This window comes from Vanacampus margaritifer, chromosome 12 (assembly GCF_051991255.1).
Source record: "Vanacampus margaritifer isolate UIUO_Vmar chromosome 12, RoL_Vmar_1.0, whole genome shotgun sequence".
Taxonomy (NCBI): Eukaryota; Metazoa; Chordata; class Actinopteri; order Syngnathiformes; family Syngnathidae; genus Vanacampus; species Vanacampus margaritifer.
Window position 1 is genome coordinate 6,983,822 of NC_135443.1, and position 25,742 is coordinate 7,009,563.

At 37.8% G+C, this 25,742-nt stretch overlaps 1 protein-coding gene and 4 long non-coding RNA genes across 8 annotated transcripts in view; 4 read left to right on the top strand and 1 right to left on the bottom strand.

Moving 5' to 3' along the window:
• Positions 1-1,564: 1,564 nt before the first annotated feature.
• Positions 1,565-3,332, top strand: LOC144061215 (uncharacterized). The gene is made up of 4 exons (XR_013296119.1): positions 1,565-1,683; positions 1,814-1,852; positions 3,004-3,042; positions 3,208-3,332. It is a non-coding gene; the product is annotated as an uncharacterized LOC144061215 (long non-coding RNA).
• Positions 3,333-4,731: 1,399 nt separating this feature from the next.
• Positions 4,732-6,412, top strand: LOC144061606 (uncharacterized). The gene is made up of 4 exons (XR_013296220.1): positions 4,732-4,892; positions 4,988-5,026; positions 5,260-5,280; positions 6,207-6,412. It is a non-coding gene; the product is annotated as an uncharacterized LOC144061606 (long non-coding RNA).
• Positions 6,413-11,560: 5,148 nt separating this feature from the next.
• Positions 11,561-13,841, top strand: LOC144061611 (uncharacterized). The gene is made up of 2 exons (XR_013296221.1): positions 11,561-11,873; positions 13,478-13,841. It is a non-coding gene; the product is annotated as an uncharacterized LOC144061611 (long non-coding RNA).
• Positions 13,842-16,123: 2,282 nt separating this feature from the next.
• LOC144061078 (uncharacterized) lies at positions 16,124-21,529 on the top strand. Its single transcript, XR_013296073.1, has 4 exons — positions 16,124-16,265; positions 18,296-19,172; positions 19,999-20,165; positions 20,994-21,529. It is a non-coding gene; the product is annotated as an uncharacterized LOC144061078 (long non-coding RNA).
• Positions 21,530-23,525: 1,996 nt separating this feature from the next.
• The window catches only part of zswim8 (zinc finger, SWIM-type containing 8), a 30,307-nt gene continuing 28,090 nt past the window's right edge, over positions 23,526-25,742 (bottom strand). For 2 of the 4 annotated variants that reach the window (XM_077581879.1, XM_077581877.1), the window contains exon 27: positions 23,526-24,448. In XM_077581879.1, coding sequence (XP_077438005.1) covers positions 24,245-24,448 — 204 coding nt within the window. In that variant the 3' untranslated portion in view covers positions 23,526-24,244. The remainder of the gene's footprint in view (positions 24,449-25,742) is intronic. The other 2 variants (XM_077581881.1, XM_077581880.1) reach the window with 1 other exon arrangement.

Below are 25,742 nucleotides of genomic sequence, written 5' to 3' on the forward strand. Positions count from 1 at the left end.
GACTAGTGACTACTGTTTTTTAACCATACATTAAAAAAAAAAAACATTCTAGCTTTGCATATGTATTGATTTTTTTATTGATTTTTTATTAATTAAATCATCAATTTATTGCCACCCCTAGCTTAGAGGTGTCTTTTATTTACACCACCACAGTTCAGGTAAGGTAAAGGACTCCTCGCACCCCCGTTTTCAAGGCACATCCTTGAAATGATCAGCAAACAAGCACCACCCAACATTAGATGATACCCAAAAAAAGTTTTATTTGTACTGAACCTACTTTGCATATAATACATTGCTGTAGCATCTTATAATTTGAAAGATTGCTGAACCATTAAGCCATTTTCAGCAATTTAGATTTGACAATAATTTGTAAAAAATAAAAAATAAAAATGACAGACTAATGAGGGGACTGATCAATTGTATTGGGGAAAAATATGAAATTGACCAAATTTGGAGAGGGAGGTTTCCACCCAACAGTGACGAACGGCATTACTGACATTTTATTCTCGTTTAGGGAACTGAAATTCATCTTTGAAGTACTCATGGAAATTGCCCAAAGAGTCCTAAAATGTATGCTTCAAAATGCATTAAAAAAAAAAGTAAATGTCAGACTTCCTGTGTGGTTTGGTTCAGGGCGTCTTGAGACTTTTTGGGGGGTTGCAGTCATGATAGAAAGCTGCCAAACGTTGCTAAGTGAAACTGTCTTCAGGGACTGATTAAGAAACAAAACTCTCTCTCTCTAGAAAAAAAACAAACAAACAAAAAACAAAACATTCCAGTTGGATGAGTTCCTCTTAGAACAGAGGTGGGCATCGAGGGCCGGAGTCCTGCAGGTTTTGCATGTTGCCCTTCTCCAACACAGCTGATATATGATCAGCTCATCAGCAAGCTCTGCATAAGCCCGATTAACGATCCTGTTGATTGGAATCAGCTTGTGTTGGAAGTGAGAAACCTCCAAAACCTGCAGGACTCCGGCCCTCGAGGACCGAGATTGCCCACCTCTGTCTTAGAAGGACCCCTGGAAGTTATCAAAATGAACCTGTATTAGCCTGTTTAGTATATGCAATTTAAAACTGGACAAAATCTCAAAGACCAGTTTGTCTATGAGAGAACTTGGAAACGTACAAAATGTCCACTTCAAAGAAAATGGCAGACTTCCCGTGTGTCTTTTTGGCTGGTGCCCTTTTCAGACTTTGACCATTTTATGATTTCTAAAATGTTTGGTACTCAGCAGTTAAATACTGTTTTTAAAATATAGTCGGGATCCAAGAAGCAGGCGGAGGACCAAAAATAAACAGTGGATTATACCACCATATCATAATTAAGATAACTAAACCTGCTTTGCAAATAACATTCGCTTCTCCTAATTTCATATACAAAACAAACAGAATTCTCTAAAATACAAAAAAAAAACTTGGTCATCACCATTGAAAAAACAATGTTTGTTTTTTTGAAAATGCAAGCGGGAAGAAAAACACGAGGACAAGTTTGACCGGAAGTGGACAGAGTGGATGGTCGAGATGTTTCAGACACCCCCAGAGTGGTATTTAAGACCTCTGGCTCAACTTGGTAACATACAAAAAGCTCGTCTCCTGTATTGAGAAGCAGAAATCATGAGATCCCACATCATATTCCTGCTGCTGGTGCTGGCGGCCGTGCCGGCTCGTACCACGGATGGTCAAGGTATGCTCTCTATTTCTTGTTGGGACACGATGGAAATAAATGGGGGAGGCATGCAGAATTTGGGAGGCTGGAAAACTTGATGATGGTTCACACAGTAATAAGACATGGATGTTTACTTTTCTTCCAACAGTATATTGGTTCGAAGATGTAATGAAAGCCGAGGATGAAGGTGAGTCGTCAAACTTGTGAATCTGCCATTCACAGTTTTGCTTCACCGGTCTGTCAAGTCGTATTTGATATTTAAATTTGGTAGAAATTAGAAACAAATATTTAGAACGATTGTCTTTAAGTATGCCAGGAATCGGCCAGAGCAAAAGGGTGGACTTCTGATCAATGATCAGGCATAATTTGCCATTTTTTAAATTCATCTATCCATCTATACAGAGAGAGAGAGAGACCTAAAATGGCTTCCTGTGTCATGAGATTTTCCTGTGTGTCTACTTGATAGGCATAATGTAGAAAATGCCATGTCCGGGACCCAACATTCTTGTCTTAATTGTGCGTATTTCGTAACACCCCCACCAAACCTGAATGACAACTCAGGGGTCTGTGTCATTGCACCTATACATTTTTTTCTGTAATTATGGACTCAAATGCTTGTAAAACTGGTTTAAGGGGAAGGTCATTAAAAGGTGGACACCATTGACCGAGCACATGCTATGACAAAAATGCGACTTTTTCGCAATTTAGCCTGAAGTGTCTTAGTCTTCAAAGGAGACCTCTTGTGTCTTTTCATCATGACCTCTACACATGCCTACCAAATTACATGTTGCTAAGTGAAATGGCCTGGAGGCTGAACTTAATTTTTTCTTGCATCACAGCGCACCTGTTTTCTGGGTTTGAGCCATGATTGATGGTTATCAGTTGATGAGTGACAAAATGGCCGCCTCCTGAGATGGATACAAATGGGTGGCTTTTGCTGCTTAACTCATATTTCACAAATGAAATAGTAATCTAAATTATTTTGGGGGTTTAAAAAAAAACAAACTAGAGCATATTTGCATTTTTGTGTGTTTATATGGTCTTTCAAAACCAGAATATAGCACATAATTTGGGTTTTGAAAGGGTGATTGACTGCATGTAAACATAGTTTGTGAGAGATACTTCAAATCCACGATACAGAGCCGATAACCTCACAGTCTTGGTTTTAATCTCGTTTTTTTGTTTATTTATGTTTATATATATTATATTGAGATTTATTTCTTTTTGTATTTAATTTTTGAATTGTTATTGTTTTGAATTGTATTTTTTATATATTGATGAGACATGTCAAAGTGACATTAGTGGCATTTTTTTTTCTTTTTTTCCCCAATCTTGCAGCACAAGAGGGTTCGATTACCAAGGAGCCGCCGATGTCAGGTGAGCCATCATGTCGTCTGCATTAAGTGTTAGCATTTAATTTGTCAAAGCCCGTCAGGAAACTACTGAAAGGTCCTCGTGAGAACTGATCTGTATCTACACTGCAAATGAATGGTGGGGAAAAATGAAAAAAATGATTTTAAAAGCTCTGTCATTTCTTTGCAGTTGAAGAAGTGGAAGAGCCCAACGAAGGGTCAGGGGAAGGATATCAACCAGGAGCCCATTCGGCACGCCTTGTAGAGCTCCTCCGAAGATTTCTCACCGCAAGCCACAGGAAGCCGTAAGAACGTGGGATGATTTTGAAAACAATGATGAAGAAGAAGTGGCTGGGGAGAGGGAAGTCTAGGCTTCACTGCTAAAGCCGCTGCCCCCGCAACCCGACCCCGGATAAGCAAGATATAAGAAATTGGCTGGATGGATGGATTGATTATGAGGAAGATTCCAAGGAATAGTTTCAAACCTCCATAATAAAATTTTCCTTGATTTATGCATTTGAAAAGATTCCTGTGTGTGTGTGTAACGTGTGTGTGAATGCTTTCGTCAAAATAACCCAAGGATCTCGGTTAATCAGGGATGGGCAACTTAAATTCTGGAGGGGGCCACAATTTTTCATCAGTGCTACTGGGGGGGCCACATAGGACCACGCACTTCCTAACCAGATGCATGACAAAAATGCTATTTTAAATAAACAAAATAAATGCATACGTGCTCTTTATAGATTTCATTTTTGATCATACATTTTTCTAAATCAAGTCACTCAAAATGTTTTATAATACTGAGCTACTATTTTCATCCTGCATATCATTCCAAATCCCCAAGAAATTATTAGGCCTACACGCTTTGTAGTATGGGGCAGTAAAATAAGCACAACTAAGACATATCTGCCATCTAGTGGTGATTGATGGTATTATACCTGTAGCCAATGCAAATAAACATTTTACATGGACTGTGTAATTTGCCAGCATTGTAATACAGTACTAATGTTCCACACTGGGTGGCAAAGCAGTGAATGGAGTCTCTTCTCATCTTTCACTTTTTTTTTGTTTTGCTTTGAGAAAGAAAAAAAAATCACTGACATTTTGTTTATTACCTAAATTTTTTATACAGTAAATAATATAAAAAAGAAACATCCTAGCTTTAAATATATATACTGATTTACTTTTTTTTTATATATTTATTTGGTAATTTTTTGTAAGTACTACATCACAACCCTGTTGCACGGCGATAACTAAACCTACTTTTGCATATGACATTATTTGACACATTGCTGTAGCAGCTTATAATTAGATAGCTAAAATATTTAAATAAAAAATACAAATAAAAAAGGAGAACGGAGTATTTTTTATTTTATGTATTTATTTATTTTATGTATATACTGCAGTGTTTCCCACATATTTGAAATCTACTTGGGTGGGTGGATTGCGGGGTATTCTCAGTCCTTCCTGCTACTTGCACCTCGTCTAACCTCATGATCCACAAGTGAGTGACGGCGAACTAATGTTATATGGGGTATATCTTGTCGCGACAAGTTTTTTTTAAATTTTTTTTTATAAAATTTTCTTAAAATCTACTTGGGTTGTGGCCAATTTACTTGGGTGGCCCGCCCAAGTTTCAACATGGTTTGGGGAAACACTGTACTGCACGTACTGGCATCAGGGTGGCATGCAAGCATGAAGTAAACAATGAGGACGAAGTTGACGGGGCAGATAGGTGAGATGTTTGAACCACACCCAGAGTGAAATCGCGAGCTCACATTGTCCTGCATTGTGAATAAGAAATCATGAGGGCGCACATCGTCTTGCTGCTGCTGGCGCTGGTGGCCGTGCCTACCTGTTTAATGGATGCTTTCGGTATGCTACCTATTTCTTTTGGGGAATTTAGGAGGCAGGAAAACCTGATACTTGTACACAATACGTGACATTAACGTTTACTTTTCTTCCAACAGAGAGCGAGACTGAAGAGATTGAAGAGGAAGTGGTTGAGGGTGAGTCATCAAATTTACTAATGCGCTATGAGTTGCAAACATGTAGCCATTTTACATTTTTGCACCACCCGTCTATAGAGCAGTTCATGTTGTTCAAATTTGTTACATGGATTTTGAAAGTTCATTATTTCTTATAGAGGAATAATGGGAGAAAAGTGGGTGGGTACCACAAATTTGGGAGGCTGGAAAAGTCTGTGTACAAAGCAATGAGACGTGAACTTTTCTTCCAACAGGCAAGGAGAACGGAGATGGGGGTGAGTCATCGTTGGGTGCCGACATGTTCTTTGGGAGCAGAATAATTTGAATATTCCAGTAGGGGAGCTTGGGCCAGGTCAAATAAAAATGGTGGATGAAATGGACCAAATTTGGACAAGGAGGTTTCCACCCAACTGTGACAAATGACATGAATCACAATTGACTCTCGTATACGGAAAGGGATTGACTGGGAACAATATTAATATTCATAATATGTTGAGACTTTTGTGTGGGTCGACTCATGATAGACATACAAAATTTCTCGTTGCTAAATAAAACTAGCTTCAGTGGCAGAATTTATAATAAATAAATAAATAAATAAATAGGAGTTCCCCTGGAAATGGTCAAAATGACCCTGGAATAGCATTCCTAGTATACGTAATTAAAATTTGATAGCAACTGGACAAAATCTCTTAGCTCAGTTAATCCATGAGGCACCAAGGAAATGTACAAAATGGCCGCTTCAAAGAAAATGGCACACTTCCGCTAGTAAATTATTTAAGTGGCTGTAATCAAACCGCTTCTTTATAAAAGCTAACCTAAAACCATTATTATTATTACAAACCAATATTGACCCCTTCCTTTTCTGAGAACATTAAATTTGATGTCAAATATCCGTGTCATCTGGGAGAGTATTTTAAGACATGAAAACTGTTCCCTAAAATGTATTTGACATTCTTCCGGAAAAATACACAAAGCATAAAGGATTAAACGTCGTCAACACTGGTTGAAGTCATCAACTATTTTTTTTTTCAATGAAAAGCAACAAGCAAGAAATTTAGCAACATTTTGTGTTGTTATTTGAAATTTCTGGGAACACCTGAGTCTTCCTCAGAGAACCGCTCTGCATCGAGACTGCAAATGAATGGTGAAAATTCATACTTTAACCATATAAACAAAGGCTCTACTTTTTTTTTTTTTGCAGTTGAAGGGATGGTAGAGTACCGATTCCTACCAGGCTTCCGATCAGGATGACCGAAAAGGACCGAAAAGGCTCCGTGGCACAACTTCAAATGCCTCCAGGCATCCCTGCAGGATATGTACAACATGGCAGATGATTTGATTTGAAAATTCTGAGGAATATTTCAAGGAAGAGTTTTAAATATCACAATAAAGTTGTCTTGGCTTAAACTTCCTTGCATTTGAAAAGGTTCCCAGGTGTCTTTGTAACTATCATCATCACCAGGGTTGGGAGGGTTACTTTTAAAATGTTTCCGTTACAGTTACAAGTTACCTGCTAAAAAATGTAGTTAGTAACGTAATCCAAGCACCATGATATTAAAGTAATGTAAATTGATTACTCCAATACCAAGTATGCTCATGAAGTCAAAATAAAAATAAATCACCACAATTTATATTTCTATACAGTGCGCCCCTGCTATTTGCAGTAAGGTCATTTGCAATTGAGGTTAATAAAGTTAAAGTGTGAAAAAAATTTTTAATTTGAAATGAAATTTTGAGAAGGAATTTCTTTATTTATCATGTACACTTTATTTTAATCACATTACAATAATGAATTATTATACAGGTATTTAACTACAGATGACTGCATTGTAAATATTTAATACTATCATTAAAAATAAAAAAAACTAACCTTACGTGGTAAATGACAAAGCGAATACTTGGAATGATAAACAAGCTCTGCCTAACATCAGTGACGTGCAGTGAGCTCAAGGTTTGGGGAGACGCACACACCAATTACAAATTTGTGTCAGCAGGCGAATGTACAAGGTATTGTTGGCATTATTTGATTACTTTATTAAGTGTAATCTTTGCGTGTTCAAAATAATTGAGAATTGAGATCTCATGAAGAAGTTTTCCTTGCAAGGATTTATTAAGAGCTCTTAAGACACATGAAGATAGCTTACATTGAAAAGTAATGTCAAGCCCCAAGTGTGTGTAATATGGAAAACACCCACTCTCTTTATACTTGAAAAAGGTTTCTCGCCGCCTCTCAGACTTGACAAAGGGTTTAGTGATTATAATAAGCAGACATATAATATACCGATATGTTTACTTCAGCTCCCCACCAGCTCGGAGAAATGATGTCGACAGGCTTTGACCTTAGACCTTCAGTTTTTACGACCAAATGACTAATGACATGAGAACTTTGACAACTTTTAAAACATACACATTCTTATCTCAAGAGCTGGAAAGGGAGTGAAACATTCCAATATATTTCACACAATCATTATCAGTGTTATTCCTTTAACTACAAATAGTTATATGACACCTATATACTTATAAGTAAATTCAAAAACAGCAAAAATATCAATTGAAAATGTTAAATGTCTTCAGTATCCTAGGGTGACCATATTTTCATTTCCCAAAAAAAGAGGACACTCAGCCCGACCTTGAGATACTTGATACTCAAATACAAGATGCCATACATTCAAACTATTTTAACATATGCCTCCTCTGTATGGGTAGAAAATAAAACAAAAAAAACATTACTCTCTTTTGAAGTCTAACATTTTTTGTATTTTTTTTTACTTCGAGCGGGTTTCGTACCCATAGCCTGCGGTGAGGCAGCTCAACACTTGCCACTCAGCTAAAGTTCTGAACCAAAGTCAGCCAATGGGGAGTCTCCCATTTGCCGCACAACGATAAACTGACAGTTTCAAATCTGCCCGGACACCCGGAAACAATGTAATAAAGTGTATTATCTCCCTGTAAAACAGCCCAATTCATCACAAAATCAAGCTAGCAATAGCAATAGCAATAGCAATAGCAATAGCAATAGCAATAGCAATGCTAGACACCATGTAAAGTGAAACAGCCAGTTAATCGAAGCACAAAGCCAATCTTTCCTTTTGCGCCATTCTTTGTAAAAAAAAAGTACGAATAATTATTTGTCCCTTACTTTGTTGAAGATCCGGTAGCTAAGGCGTTGGTCTCCCATCCTTCAAAAGGTGGCGTTTTACCTCAAAAGAAAGTAAAAAATAGTATTATATTCTCCAGAGTAGCGTCATCTTGTGTGTTTTGAATTCACGAATGCACATAAGAATAATACGGAGACGTAAAAAGTAAAAAAAATGCGCGAACTTACGTCGCTACGCGGACAGGGCTGTCAACATTCAACACTATTTTTCAACAAGATAATTATACTTTATGTATTTAAAATAATTAAATCCATACAGACAGATTGTTCTGTATGGATTTAATTATTTAATTTAATTTAATTTAATTAAGTCTTAAACGGCTCCATGGCGGTTAAGACACCAACCCCAGAATGTGCTGTGCAATGTGCATCGTATGAGAAGGCGTGACAAATGTTGTTTTTTTTTAACTCTATTTGATTATGTCATTGGCCTGCAATAAACTGGAACCCGGTTCAACGTGTACTCTGCCTGACTTTTGCCCAAAGTCCGCTGGGATAGGCTCCAGCACCCCTGCTACCCTTGTGAGGAATAAGCGGTTCAGAAAATGGATGGATGGATGGATTTCCATTAATTTAAAAATGGAAAGATTATTAAAGACCTTACTTCTTTTTTTTGAACTTGCAGAAAAGATGAGGATAACATGCAGCAACTTCCACAGTAATGAAATATGTATTTTTATAAGTATAAGTGCTTCCTTTTAGTTCCTTCCTGTCCAGTCATTCTCACCCACATACAAAATAAAAATTCATTAAAAAATATATATATATATAAAAATAAAAATAAAAAGAGAGAGAGCAATGATGATGACATGTCAAATCGGTAAAATTACCGAATGAACAATACTGAGCTCTCCAGGAAAAAAAAAAAAAAAAAAAAAGGTTACATCCAAGACCTATTGTCTGTTGGCGTCCTCTATGCGGATTTCAAAGAATCAGCAATCTCATAAAAAATTGACACGGGAGTTTTCAAGTTTCAATAAATAATACTTCATTCATATTATTTAGTTAAATGTCATTCCTAATTAATTTAGACATTCTAGTTTCTGAGATAACAGCATCGTCCATATTTGGATGTATTCCAAATGATTAATCCCTATTTAAATTAATTGTGTCTTTGTTCAATAAATGGCTGAAAGTGCATCTGCAACTGTGGATCTTCTTGCCAAGTTAAACATCAAACAAAGATAATTGCACCTTGCAATTAACACACCTGACTCATGATCAGGATCGTTATCAGGCTTCTGCAAAGCTTGCAGAAGCTGATCGTTAGATTCAGCTGTGCTGAAGGAGTGGAACATGGAAAACAGGCTGGATAAGGGCTCTCGTGGACCCAACTTGAGCACCCCTGATTTAGAACAAAACACTGCTTTGCCTTTCTCTGTCCGCTAGGGATGCAAATTCATTCAGATTGAAGCAAATTGTTCACAAGACAGCATTTCTGATGAGACATCATGCTTAATCCTTGTGCAATGACCCGCCCCTCCCTTAGGAATTTTGCATACCACAGTACCACACATTATAACTAACCCTGCTTCATATACAAAACAAGCTGAATTCCCCAAATTACAAGCAAACCTGATCATCAACATTTGAACCCCCTTTTTTTTTTTTTTGCAAATTCAAGCAAGAAGAAAAAAAACAGGACAAGTTTGACCTGAAGTTGACAGATTGGATGGTTGAGATGTTTCAAACACCAGCAGAATTGTGTATAAAAACTCAGGCACAACTCGGCAACAAACAAGCTGTTGTGTTGACAAGCAGAAATCATGAGAGCCTCCACTGTATTCCTGCTGCTGGTGCTGGTGGCCGTGCTGACCCGTTCTACGGATGGTGAAGGTATGCTCTCTACTTCTTGTTGGGACACAATGGAAAGAAATGGAGGGCATGCAGAATTTGGGAGGCCGTAAAGCTCGATGATTGTGGCTCAGGGGTCGAGACGGTCGTCCAGTAACCAGAAGGTTGGCTGTTCGACCCCCGCTCTTCCCAAGCCATGTGCACTTCACACGCATTCCCTCCAGTGCTACTCACACTGGGGTATGAATGGTGCGAATGTTTGGTGGTGGTCGGAGGGGTTGTAGGCGCACGCTGGCAGCCACGCTTCCATCAGCCTGCAGCTGCGGCGGCTAAAGGCGTTTGCCGCCACCAGAGTGTGAATGTGTGAGTGCATGAATAATCTATCCACTGTGAAGTGTCCAGAAAGGTGCTATATAAATATGATTTATTATTATTATTATACACAGTAATGAGATTTACTTTACTTTTCTTTCAACAGGAACTACGTCCGAAGATGCAATTAAAACTATGGTTGAAGGTGAGTCATCAAACTTAAGAATCTGCCATTCACAGTTTTGCTTCAGCTGACTGTCGAGTTGCATTTGATATTTGAATTTGGTAGGAATCGGATGTTTAGAGCGACTGTCTTTGAAGTACCCACGAGAAATACCAAAATGGCGGCTTCAGAGCAAGTGGAGGATTTATTCCTATCTATCTATCTATCTATCTAGATAGATAGGTAGCTAGCTAGTTAGCTAGCTAGCTCTACACAGCAAATTCTGTAGTGTTATTGAGTTAAAAATCTAGTGTTAGTTATTTTTGAGTTACTGGGTGGTACTAGGTTCGAGTCCCACTGTCTCCATTTGGGTTAGAAAATGCAAACTTGTCAAGAAGTAACACTTAAACTGTGAGAAATGAACACCAAAAGGAATGAAAATAACACTCCGTGGTTGGAAGTGACAAGAAAACTGTGAGAAATTAATACCAAAAAGAGGAAAGGAATTAACACTTTTAAGTGTTAAAAAATAACACTGATAAATAACATAACAGTGATAGGGGAAAGTAGATGACACTTTAAAGTGCAAAAAGTTCACGTTTATGTGTCAAATAACACTATGGGTGTTGTAAATTCAACTCGGAACTGGTGAGAACTATATAAACTCGGGGAAAGCGTTAAATTTAACACTATGGGAGTTAAATTTACACTTCCAATTTTACTGTGTATGATATCAATTGGACAAAACCGCTAGGAAGGATTTCTATAAATAAACGGCAAAATAGCTTGCTGTGTCTCTTGATTTTCTTGCGTGTCTAGTAAACGTCATGTCCAGGAGCCAATGTTCTAATTTTAATTGTGCATGTTTTATATCCTCCACACCTGCAAAAGGCATGTAAAAAAAAACTTGCATCAGTCTGACAACTCACCTCGGCAGTCTGCGTCATCGCACCGATCCATTTTCACTGCAATTAGGGCCTCAAATGCTTGTGAAACTGGTTAAATAGCAAGTCAACAAAACTTTGCCTTAACAGCCCCGGGGGGGGGGGGGCTGGAAAATTACTAGCGTATGTCCACTGCAGCGTCCCAGATGCACATTGGAGGTGGCTACAGTGGAAATACACTAAAACATACTGAAGCAAAACTCGTGGTGGGAAGCAGAAGAGGCTGGACAAGCAGCCATAATAGGCAAGCGTCTGACAATGTTACGGGTTTATCGGAGTGGCTGACCGACTGTGACCAAATGAGTGTAAAATGGCTGCTTTGAAGCTTTCGAGCTTGGACTCTTGGCAGTTTTTGCGGGTCTACTGGTGATGAGACATGCTAGAGTGAAACGACTGCCAGATTTGTTTTTTTTAGACAGTTTCAAGACCTTACTTTCCTCTTTTCCAACCTTGCAGTAGAAGAGGGGTCGGGTGACCAGATGGAGTTCCCGACAACAGGTGAGTCGTCACGTCTGCGTGAAATAGTTGCATTTAATTTGTCAACGCTCATCAGACAATTCACAGCCGGTTTATAAGTGCAGTATGGGACATATTTGCTCCGCTCCAACCATTGTACCAGGTAACGTACGTCGACAGGAGTGTGTGTGTGTGTGTGTGTGTGTGTGTGTGTGTGTTTGTGTCTGTCGGGCCTCTGAATGACATTCTCACTGTTATGGATCGTTGTGTGGATCGGGACCAAGTGGCCTGCAGACCGGTGGTTCGGGGACCACTGCCTAATGTTTAACGACACAGTAGAAGGTCACTGGCAGACTACACATACAATAAAAACAATTAAACATCGTATGTTTAAAACAACCATACAGCTAGCTTAATGCAAAAACATCATGGAAAAAGCCATTGATTATTACCCTTTAAGCAACAGATACTTGAATCGTGGAGCAACTGAAAGATATTATAACATTTTTAATACCTAATTTCATATATCAACTATTGTTACACATTATGAACATTTTAATTCTTCATATTAACCTTGTCGAAATGTTTTGTGTCCTGAGCATAGCAGAAGGTGGTGATCTCGGTATAATTTGACCTTAAGCTGGGACATACTATTTAGTCTAAAAAGTTCCTTCTCAGCGTTTTACACACTCCTTGAGAGCAGAGTCTGCTTCGGGAAAAACACCCCCTGACTTGTTTGTGAAAATCCTTCAACTATATAACACATTCTGTCTCAAAAACATCCACCTGACCTTGTTTACGCCATCTGCTCACGGAAAAGTACCAGAGAGTATGTTTAGTCTATAAATGAAAAGGAGGAGGTCTTTTTTAACTATAAGAAGCTATTGTACACGTAGAAGAGTACATTTGACGTTCTGAAATCCCACGTTGTTTAAGTGATGATTAGAGGCAGTTATTTGTCCAGAGATTGATTAAAAATCATTTTTGCAAAGGTGTATTTTTCTTACATTAAATCTATCTTCATTTTTGGAACACGCAAAGAGGACAAAATTCATTTATTCCTCTTCACAACACATGTAGACAGACAATAGACTATCCCAATACTAAGGCATATATTCTTACACCTGAAGTGTGTTTGATGGCAGGTCAGCAAATTTTTCATCCATCCATCCATGTTCTGAACCACTTCTTCCTCACAAGGGTCGCAAGGGGGGGGGGGGGGGGGGGGGGGTTTGCTGGAGCCCATCTCAACGGGCTTCGGGCAGTAGCCCCGGGGTACACCCTGATCTGGTTGCCAGTCATTCCGGGGCACGCGTAGATGAACAACCAAAACACACCTTGGGACAAGTCAGAGCGCTCAATTAACCTGCATGCATATTTTTGGAATGTGGGAGGAGCCAGGAATACCTGGAGAAAATTCCACGCAGGCACGGGGAGAACATGCAAACTCCACCTAGGCCGGATTCGATCTCACGTCCTCTGCACCGGGAGGCGGACATGCTAACCAGTCATCCACGGCGCCGCCGTCATCAAAATTAGTTTAAAAACACAACTGTATAAAGAACTCGATCACGTCCAGGATGAAAATGAATATTGCTTGCCTAATTTAACCATATACACAAAAAAGTTCTGTAATTTCTTTGCAGTTGAAGAAGAGGTGTCCAACGGAGAAAATGAGGAAGAGTACGACGAAGGCTGATGAAGACTTTTGAGGAAGAGTGGACCACTTTTGTGTCAAAAAAGCCTCGTTTGTTATGAGGCCATTACTGAAATTACGAATGTGATGTAATAGTAGCAAAACAACAGTTTGGAGCTAATTAGATTTCTATTTGACGGTGTTTAATTGGTGCTTTTGGCTTTTTTGATTATATATCACGATAAATGTAAAGTTGAAAATTATTGTAAATCCAATGAGCATAACTGCACATATTGTCTAGTACAAGCAAATGTAGCAGCTATAAAAACCTGGCTACGTAAATATACATCACACAATAAAAAAATTTGACACAATGATCTTCCATACCATCCTTTTTTTAATTTTTTGTTGCTCTAGATTCTTTTTTTCTTTTCTTTTTTTTTGAGAGCTCAGTATTGTTCATTCGGTAATTTTACCGATTCGACATGTCATCATCATTGCTCTCTTTTTTTCTTTCTTTTTTTTTTTATGTGCGTGAGTGTGTGCGTGTATGCATGCATGTGTGTACTCATTAATTCACTTAAAACCTATTAAAAAATCCCATACCGTGCACCTAAACCGAATACATCAGAATCCAGCTAGAGTCGTGAGGTTGTCAGGAGACCCGAGGAAGGATCAAAGAAAGGAAAGTGAAATCCAGCACCTACCAGACATCACCTACTACTACTACGATAAATGTAAAGTTAAAAACTATTGTAAATTCAATGAGCATAACAGCACATATTGTTTAGTACAAAGAAATGTAGCAGCTATAAAAACCTGGCTACATAAACATACATCACACAATAAAAAAAGTAGACACGATGATCTTCCATACCATCCTTTTTTTAATTTTTGTTGCTCTAGATTCTTTTGAAGTTAGTTGAAGGTCGGGAGGAGGTTTTACTGTTTTGATGTAATTTTCTTTGGATATTCAGTTGGTTAATTATATTCAGTTATGAGGCAACTCTGCCAGCTCTAGCTTGACGACAAAACCCAAGCACAAGCGATCTGCTCGGTTCTCCCGTCGGCATTCTCTCCAACGCATGATGAACGCGAGTAAGAATTTGTGCGCCAACTTCAAATGGAGGCAGACGGACGTGTTCGTCAGCTAGAGAAGAATCCGGTGATAACCGTAGATTTAACAGACAAACAACGTCGCTTAGGGTGTAGCTAGCTTATTGCCTATAAACGTCAAAAATTAATTTTAACTGTTTCTATTAGTTACATTTTTTTCCCACTTTTGTTGCCTATAAACGTCAAAAATTCATTTGAACAGTTTCTATTAGTTTAGCATTTTTTCCACTTTTGTTGCCTATAAACGTCAAACGTTCATTTTAACTGTTTCTATTAGTTTAACATTTTTTCCACTTTTGTTGCCTATAAATGTCAAAAATTCATTTGAACTGTTTATATCAGTTTAAATTTTTTTCCACTTTTGTTGCCTATCAACGTCAAACGTTCATTTTAACTGTTTCTATTAGTTTAACATTTTTTCCACTTTTGTTGCCTATAAATGTCAAAAATTCATTTTAACTGTTTATATCAGTTTAAAAAAATTTCCACTTTTGTTGCCTATAAACGTCAAAAATTCATTTTAACTGTTTCTATTAGTTTAACATTTTTTCCACTTTTGTTGCCTATAAATGTCAAAAATTAATTTATATATAGTTTATATATATATAAATTAATTATTTATATATTATTTATTAATTATATATAATTTAATAATTTATATCAGTTTAAAAAAATCCACTTTTGTTAAAAATTTTTAAATCTTTTTTTTAAAGAAAGAAAAAAAAGAATAAACTATCAAAAATTAGGGCCGTCAGGCGATGACATTTTTTTATTGAAATTAATCGCATGACTTCAACAGTTAACTCACGATTAATCACACATTTTATATCTATATTCCCCCCCCCCAAAAAATTTATAGGTTTTCATACAAATGTTCAACTAATAAAAATAGTTCAAATGAATTTTTGACGTCTATAGCCGTCAATGGCAGTGAATGAGTTAATTATGAAATAAAATCTGTGTTTCATCCTCAAATTTACGTGTAGCATGTCTGCATATATGGTGGTTAAAGCCCGCACTCTAGAAGGTCCAACACAATTAAAGAACGAAACCATGATGCACACGGTTGAATTTATATTTTTCTATTGTTTAAGGAACTCAATATTGAAACTCATAAGTGGAGAGACCATTATTCAGTGATTATTGGCTGCTGCTCAGGCCTCTAAAGCACCGCCACCAACTGAACAACTTCATTTGCTTACTATGTGATTTTTGCTCTAATAATAAACATGAAAATGCGGATGTCTCATCGCTCCCATGGAAATTTATGAACATAAACACTAAACCCACTTGACAGATGACGAATTACCTGGCATGTTCTTGTGACAACCTATAATTTTCGTTGTCGTTAGATAACAGAAGTGGATTGCTACGTTGTGGTCTCACGACATTAGAAATTAAAAAAACACACATAGAACCTGTTTTTAAATGTTTCCCCTATGCATGTAAAAAAAATGATGTTGCGTGCAAGCGAGGAAAGAATGGATGATTCATTTAGATCTTAAGTCAACCGGTTGATGGTTGAGATGTTTGAGACACACCCGGTTTGGTATAAAAGACTTCAGTTCAAATCAGTGGGATACAGCGAGCTGACCTGCGTTGAGAAGAAGAAATCATGAGAGCCCCCATCGTCTTCCTGCTGCTGGCCCTGGTGGCCATGCCCGCACTTTCCATGGCTGATGGTACGTACCTTATTTGTATCCAAAGGAGAGGGTAGCAAAATGGCGGATTTTCAATGTCTTTTTTTTTTTTTTCGAGACATGCTTTATTACATTACCTGAATGTGTATGTAATTCAAATTTGATAGCAATTGGACAAAATCTTTAGAATGGGTTTGTCTTTGTCTGCAAGGCCAAAATGGCTTTTTGGGTATATACACAGACGCTCCCCACCTTACGAACGAGTTACGTTCCGGACGATCGTTCATAAGGTGAATTTGTTCGTAAGTTGCTTCAGTGCTATATTTTGTATTATAATTTATGTTTAAAGCCTATATAAGTATATTGAAGGTTTATATAAGTATGTTTAAGGCTTGTACAAGTAACCTGCATTGGTTTGTACTGAAAAAAACTTTTAATAAAATGGAGAGAATACGTACAGTACTGTACTGTACTACGTATGTTAGAGAGAGAGAGCGAGAGACACACACACAGTATGTACATGTACGTAATAAGATAAATAAAATGAAGTTTAACTTACTTTTGGAAGATGTACTCGATGCTTAAGGAGATGATGGAGGAGGAGGAAGAGGAGGATTTTATATCATGAGAGATTCTTCGTCGTCGCTGGAATCGGCTTCAAAAGTTATTTCCTGCTTCATGGGGACCGGCGTTTTCTTCCTCCTCCTCCTCGCCACGTTGCTCAGCCTCCAATGAGCTCTCACAGCGCCAAGCGTCGGTATTAGCGGCGGAAAGAAGCACTACGCGCAATACAAAATCTAACTTACAGCATCTCTTTCCGAACATTTTTCGACATACTGTACGCGCAGAAATGTTCGTATGTACCGTTGTTCGCAACTCGAATGTTCGTAAGTAGGGGAGCGTCTGTATATACATACATATATATTATATATATACATACATACATATATACATATATATTATATATATACATATATACATACATACATATATACACATACATATATATATATATATACATACATATATACACATATATATATACATACATATATATATACATACATACATATATATATACATACATATATACACATATATATATATATATATATATATACATACATATATACACATACATATATATATATATATACATACATATATACATACATATATACACATATATATATACATACATATATATATACATACATACATATATATATACATACATATATACACATACATATATATATATACATACATATATACACACATATATATATATATACACACATATATATATATATACATACATATATACACATACATATATATATATACATACATATATACACATACATATATATATATACATACATATATACACACATATATATATATATACATACATATATACACACATATATATATATATACATACATATATATATACACATACATATATATATATACATACATATATATATACACATACATATATATATATACATACATATATACACACATATATATATATATACATACATATATACATACATATATGCACATATATATATATACATACATATACATATATACATATATATACATACATATGGATATACATATACACATACATATATATATATTAAAAATTGGTAGCAAGCAAAGACATTTTACGACAGTTTTGACTTTGAAATACTTCCTGGAAGTACTCTGGTTAGTTAATTCAAACCATTATCAACCCACTCATCCTCATATCATCATACAGAAATAGAAATAGTACAAACAAGTGAGGAAAAAATGATCCTACAACGTGCCTAGTAAATGCCAATGCCTACGCAATAGAGACTTTTGTGGCCTGAATTTACAAACATAAGAGTGTTTTATACGTAGTCATCAACTTATTTCTCAGTGAGCAGCAAATCTAGCAATATTTTGTGATGTTCATAGAGACTTGTGGAGACTTGAGACTGCCTCCGTGTCAAAAATGCAAATGAAACGCGCTAAGCCGCCGTTGTCTCACTTAACTTTCATCTACAACAAGCTTTACAATTTCTTTGCAGACAGCAGCGAATCCGAGGAAGAATCCGAATCTGTGGAAGAATCAGATGGCGATTCCTCTTCCGAAGAAGATTCCGCTTCCCAAGAAGATTCCTCTTCCGAGGAGCCGAACAAATGATGGGACATATGAGATGCGTTCAAGTGTTTAACAATGTTGACCCAAGAAGTGTCTCTAGACACAATGGAATGAATCAAAAACTCTGAGTTACCATGATTTTGGCTGTGGTCTTAATTTGGTGGTTTGGGCTGTGCTGTGTTGACAAAAGTGATCAAATAAATTTGTCTTAGGCATTTAAAAAAAAATTCCCAGGCGTCTTTCCTTACATTTTTTAAATAACCCAACGATCTAGAGACCATTATTCAGTGATTATTGGCTGCTGCTCAGGCCTCTAAAGCACCGTCACCAACTGAACAACTTCATTTGCTTACTATGTGAATTTTGCTCTAAAAAATAAACATGAAAATACGGATGTCGCATCGCTCCCATGGAAATTTATGAACATAAACACTAAACCCAGATGATGTAAATTTACCCGGCATGTTTTGTGACAACCGAGAATTTCCGTTGTCGTTAGATAACAGAGGTGGATTGCTACGTTGTGGTCTCACGGCATTAGAAATGAAAAAATAACCACATAGAACCTGTTTTTAAATGGCTCGTCTATACAGTACATGTAAACAAAAGAAAAATGTGTTGCTCGACGTCAAGTCAACAGGTGCATGTTTGAGACACACCCGGTTGGGTATAAAAGACTTCAGTTCACATCAGTGGGATACAGCGAGCTGACCTTGACCTGCGTTGAGAAGAAGAAATCATGAGAGCCCCCATCGTCTTCCTGCTGCTGGCGCTGGTGGCCATGCCCGCACTTTCCATGGCTGGTACGTACCTTATTATTTGTATCCAATTGGGGGGGGGGGGGGGGGTACAGAAGGGGGCAGCAAAATGGCGGACTTTTAATGTCTTTTTTTTTCAGACATGCTTCATTACATTACCTGAATGTGTACGTAATAATAGCTTTTTGAATATATATATATATATATATATACATATATATATATACATATATATATATATACATATATATATATACATATATATATATATACATATATATATACATATATATATATATACATATATATATACATATACATATATATATACATACATTATGAAATAAAATCTGTGTTTCATCCTCAAATTTACGTGTAGCATGTCTGCATATATGGTGGTTAAAGCCCGCACTCTAGAAGGTCCAACACAATTAAAGAACGAAACCATGATGCACACGGTTGAATTTATATTTTTCTATTGTTTAAGGAACTCAATATTGAAACTCATAAGTGGAGAGACCATTATTCAGTGATTATTGGCTGCTGCTCAGGCCTCTAAAGCACCGCCACCAACTGAACAACTTCATTTGCTTACTATGTGATTTTTGCTCGAACAATAAACATGAAAATGCGGATCTCATCGCTCCCATGGAAATTTATGAACATAAACACTAAACCCACTTGGCAGATGACAATTACCTGGCATGTTCTTGTGACAACCGAGAATTTCAGTCGTCGTTAGATAACAGAAGTGGGTTGCTACGTTGTGGTCTCATGACAATAGAAAAGAAAAAATAACCACAAAGAACCTGTTTTTAAATGGCTCGTCAATACATGTAAGCAAAAGAAAAATGTGTTGCTCGACGTCAAGTCAACAGGTGCATGTTTGAGACACACCCGGTTGGGTATAAAAGACTTCAGTTCAAATCAGTGGGATACAGCGAGCTGACCTGCGTTGAGAAGAAGAAATCATGAGAGCCCCCATCGTCTTCCTGCTGCTGGCCCTGGTGGCCATGCCCGCACTTTCCATGGCTGATGGTACGTACCTTATTATTTGTATCCAATTGGGGGGGGGGGGGGTACAGAAGGGGGCAGCAAAATGGCAGACTTTTAATGTCTTTTTTTTTTCAGACATGCTTCATTACATTACCTGAATGTGTATGTAATAATAGCTTTTTGAGTATATATATATATATATATATATATATATATATATATATATATATATATATATATATATATATATATATATATATATATATATATATATATGTAACATCACATTTTATTGCGAGTCATCAAACTGAACTGCTCGGCTCCACCAACAGCCTAATTAAGTCCATTAACCACACGATTTAGCATCTGTCTTATCTACATAGATGATTAAAATTTTGGTAGCAAGCGAAGACATTTTACGACAGTTTCGACTTTGAAATACCTCCTGGAAGTACTCCGGTTAGTTCATCCTAACCATATATGCCTCTTGGCAACCGATGTCAACTCGATAATCATCACCTTAAAGTAAGACTACAAAAAAATCTTAACTTATCAAACCACTCATCCTCATATCATCATACAGAAATAGTACAAACAAGTGAGGGAAAAATGATCCTACAACGTGCCTAGTAAATTCCAAATGCCTACGCAATAGAGACTTTTGTGGCCTGAATTTTCAAAAATAAGAGTGTTTTATACGTAGTCAACTTATTTCTCAGTGAGCAGCAAATCTAGCAATATTTTGTGATGTTCATAGAGACTTGTGGAGACTTGAGACTGCCTCCGTGTCAAAAATGCAAATGAAACGCGCTAAGCCACCGTTGTCTCATTTAACTTTCATCTACAACAAGCTTTACAATTTCTTTGCAGACAGCAGCGAATCCTCCTCGGATTCCACTTCCGAAGAAGATTCCTCTTCCGAAGAAGATTCCTCTTCCTAAGAAGATTCCACTTCCGGAGAAGATTCCTCTTCCGAAGAAGATTCCACTTCCGGAGAAGATTCCTCTTCCGAAGAAGGTTCCACTTCCCAACAAGAGGAAACACACCCCCCCCTACCAGAGGACACACACCCACCCCTACCAGAGGACACACACCCCCCCCTACCAGAGGACACACACCCCCCCCTACCAGAGGACACACACCCCCCCCTACCAGAGGACACACACCCCCCCCTACCAGAGCCATAAGGAAGACAACCCCAGGTCAAGTGATGGGACACATGAGATGCGTTCAAGTGTTTAACACTGTTGACCCAAGAAGTGTCTCTAAACACAATGGGATGAATAGTAATGAATCAAAAACTGAGTTACCAAGATTTTGGCTGTGGTCTTAATTTGGTGGTTTGGGCTGTGCTGTGTTGACAAAAGTGATCAAATGTAACAATAAATGGGTCTTTGGCATTTAAAAAAAAACGTCCCAGGTGTCGTTCATATTTTTTTTTTTTTAATAACCCAACGATCTAGAATTGGTGCTGGCAAACCTTTGGCACTCAAGAACACATTTGAATTTTAACTCTTTGACTGCCAGACATTTTCAGAAAAGGAATGCCGTGGGTGCCAACCGATTTAAGCATTTTTGACTGATCTTTCAAGGTCCACAGAAAAGTATGTGTTTGGACTATGGAAACACACATACTACCAAATGCAATGATTGGACTCTCATCTTTCATCAGAAAAAAAAGTTTGTTTCTACCTTATTCCGTTTTTCAGTAATCAACAATAGAAAATGGTTAGTTTCACCTCTGTTTTGAAAAAAAAAAACGTCTTTTAACGTCTTTGGCACTCCATAGGATTTTACTAAACGTTATTTAACGTTTTTGGCAGTCAAAGAGTTAAGATGGACGTGTAAAATAAAAAAAATATTGAAAAAGTTAACAAATGATGCATATTTTAAAAGTTTTGACATACTTACTATACTGTAAATATATTTGTATTTCTTTATAATCAAAATTTGGAATTCTTTTGACAAATGAGAACGATATGATACGTCACTTCATATACATGTACATCACTTAGCAGAACCGCCACGGAAATATTTGCAGCAGTCTGAGGTGGGATTTAAACCACCTCCTGCTTACTGGACAACGCACTTTACCAACTGCGCCATATGTCACCTATACGTAATTTGTGGACAGTCCTAGCACAGACAGTTAAGAGAAAATAAAATTGTTGGCGAGTGTATGACTTCTCTTTTATTTATAGCCGTCATGGTGATTGTGAAGTCGCAAAGTCCCAAAATAATTCTTCGCGGAACATAATTCGCTCCTCATGGCGGCCGTTTTTTCGGCTGTTATTTTCACCGAATGTCAGTCTTGTCCGTTCCGGGCTCGGGGCGCGGACTCTCGCTAAAATGCTAACATGTTTATTGTGAAGGAAGACGCGGTTGTGACACACTTCCCGTGGCACCTCCAAAATAAAAGTCACTACACATTCCAACTGTCAAGACACCTTTATTGTGAAGAGGTGCAACAAGTGTGTGCGAATGACATTTTCTTAAGTGGAATTGGGAGCAAGATTTCCGGAAAAGCGCACACAACTGTGCAACCTACTGTAAGCTAATTTGGAGCCTTGAAACAACAAAATCAATTTTAACGCAACACATTTAACACACAGTAACGATAACGTTGTTTCAAATAGGGGGGAAAGTAATTAGATTACTCCAGTAACTAACACTGCTAGTTTAAACGCCATTATTATCTACACTGGAAACGAGCTCACTAAAATCAAAACAATTGATTCGTTATTTATTTCCCAAAGTCGCAGTGAGACGCAGCGGTGGCATCAAAGAGCCATTTGCGACTCCGGAGCCGCGGGTTGCGGACCCCTGACTTCTCTGCCTCACACGCCAAGCTCTCAGGCTCCTTTCCATGCCCTTAGAGCTAGCTTGTATAGCCGGGGGTGGGACCGCCATGGCGGCGGCCCAGTTCAAAGGGCACCTCCCACAAGTGGTGAGCCCACGGGACGGGATTAAGAGATTCATACACGCTTTTTTTGTCGGGACAGCAATGCAATGCAAAACAGGGCGGACCCACTACTTTTCTTGACAACAACAATAAACAACTATAAAGCCACTTTTCCCGAACGGCACCATATATGACACCAGGCGGCCTCCAACCAAGGCTGAGTCGGTGTAAAACCCGTCAAGTGGAAAAGTGGCATAATTAGACCCAGCTCCTTCTTAACTCATTGACTGCCATTGACGGCTATAGACGTCAAAAATTCATTTGAACTATTTTTATTAGTTTAAAAATGTTTTCCATTTGTGTTAACAAGATTATGAAAACCTAGGATTTTTTTATTGTACATTTAGAACAGATATAAAATTTGTGATTAATCCTGAGTTAAGTATTGAAGTCATGCGATTAATTACGACGCCTTTAAAAAAAAGATTATTAAAAATTAGGGGCGTCGTAATTAATCGCATGACTTCACTAGTAAACTCACGATGAGCCCCAAATTTTATATCTGTTCTAAATGTACAACAAAAAAAATAATCTCGGTTTTCATACTCTTGTTAACAACTCTTGTTGAACATTTTTTCCCACTTTTGTTAACAAGAGTATGAAAACCTATTAATTTTTTTTGGGGGGGGAAATACAGATATAAAATGTGTGATTAATCATGAGTTAACTGTTGAAGTCATGCGATTAATTAACAATTAAAAATTTTCATCGCCTGATGCGATTTAAAGATTATTAAAAATTCAGGGCGTCAGGCGATTACATTTTTTAATTGTAATTAATCGCATGACTTCACTAGTTAACTCACAATTAATCACAAATTTGATATGTGTTCTAAATGTACAATAAAAAAATATAGGTTTTCATACTCTTGTTAACAAAAGTGGAAAAAGATGTTAAACTAATAGAAAAAGTTCAAATGATTTTTTGACGTCTATAGCCGTCAATGGCAGTGAATGTTTTTCAAGAGAAATGGGAAACAAATACAATATTAAGACTCAACTACAGTCACAGAAAACAGCACCTGGTCGTGGTGTGCTGTGTTTGCTCAGTCTACATCGTTGGGAGGGATGGAAGCAATATTTCAGACAAAAAAAAAAAAAAGAGCGGGAATGTGGCTGGCAGTAGTAATTGCTCCGTGGATTCCTCCAGATTCATATATTCAGGGCGAAAATGTTGCCATCTCCAGGGAAATGCGTTGCCACAGCTCCTTAGTCTGTTTGCCTCTCTTCAGGTTCTGAAGCACATCGTTTAACTGCATGACGCCCACCGGCGTGAGACAGAAAGCAGCTCTGGCGCTGCGGATGATGTTGACAAAGTCATCGTAGTCGGCGGGCGTTAAGTGGATGAGCCTGTGATGGATGTACTGCAAAGGAAGAGGACAAAAGGGGGGGGGGGGATTTGTCTTGGACGATTGCACGGAGTCAAACAATTTGAGAGTTGTAGCGATTATCGGGTCGCCGTAGTGGCGGACGAAATGAGTTACGACGGTGCTGTGGGTAGTTGTAATTCCCGCAGCTACCTCTAGGGGCGCCACGTTGGCTTTGCTTGGTTGTAGGAGCAAAATAAACCATACAAAATCCTTTATCAAATGTTCATAATGCTGAAGTTGCAACTACGGTTACGGAGATTTAGTAATTAATTATCCACTCAAAAACACACATAATTCAAAATGGATGGAGTTTCTAGACAACACATTTATTTCGTGATCTCATACATAGAGTATCAGTCACGGCCAAACCTACCATTTAAACGCAAATGAAATGCAAATTAGAAGATGAAAAGAAAGTATGCAACCTAACTAAACTAAGATAAAAAAAAGGTCATTTGAAAGGTGAATGGGACAAAAGTGATTTCTCGCGGTGTTTGTGAGTTCACAAACTTCCGGAGAATACATCTTGTACCAAAGCCCGTTGAGTTCCACAGAGTGGTTCGGACCAATCACAAAGCGCCATTGTGACGAAACCAGAAAACAAACAAACGTAACATGGACGAATGGACGCTGCAATTAATTCTGTTCTTGTAGAATTACTCACCGTTACCTTGTTGAATGTTGAACAGCGAGAGGCGCTTGGTGCATTTTTAGCTGGTAAAGATGTCCGTGTTTTTTTCCCTTCGATGAGAATGAAGGCGACACTTTCATCCGTGGCCGTGAGTGATTGGTCAAAACAAACGCGCACAATGCTGCATCGTCCAATCAGCTCAAAGTATAGTACAGAACGCCCCGCCTTTCCCGAGAAATGAACCGTGGAGCAGTCCCAGATTGATATTGTGTCGAACTCCCTATTGCCGGGTTGCAAAAGTGGACGCGGAGTTCCGAAATGGAAGCGTTTGACTTGTCAATGAGCAGTGCGACGTCTTGTGCAGCACTGCCTTGTCATTGGGGTTGTAAAATCCCAAAACAGTCACTAAATATGGCCAGCAGATGGCAGGATTGTATCTCTTTTCAATGGGCTCCCGGTGTATGAAATTACAATGACACATGACAAATCTGATGAAATAGAACGTTTTCAAGGGTGACGTGAATGATCAAAACCTTTGTCACATCAAATCGAATTCACAGAGCAGCACTAAACAAAATATATTAGTGTCAAAGTCACTGTTGTGCAGAAAATGTATCTTCACAAAAAGCGTGTTTTCTCCTTTTTAATTTTCGCTCA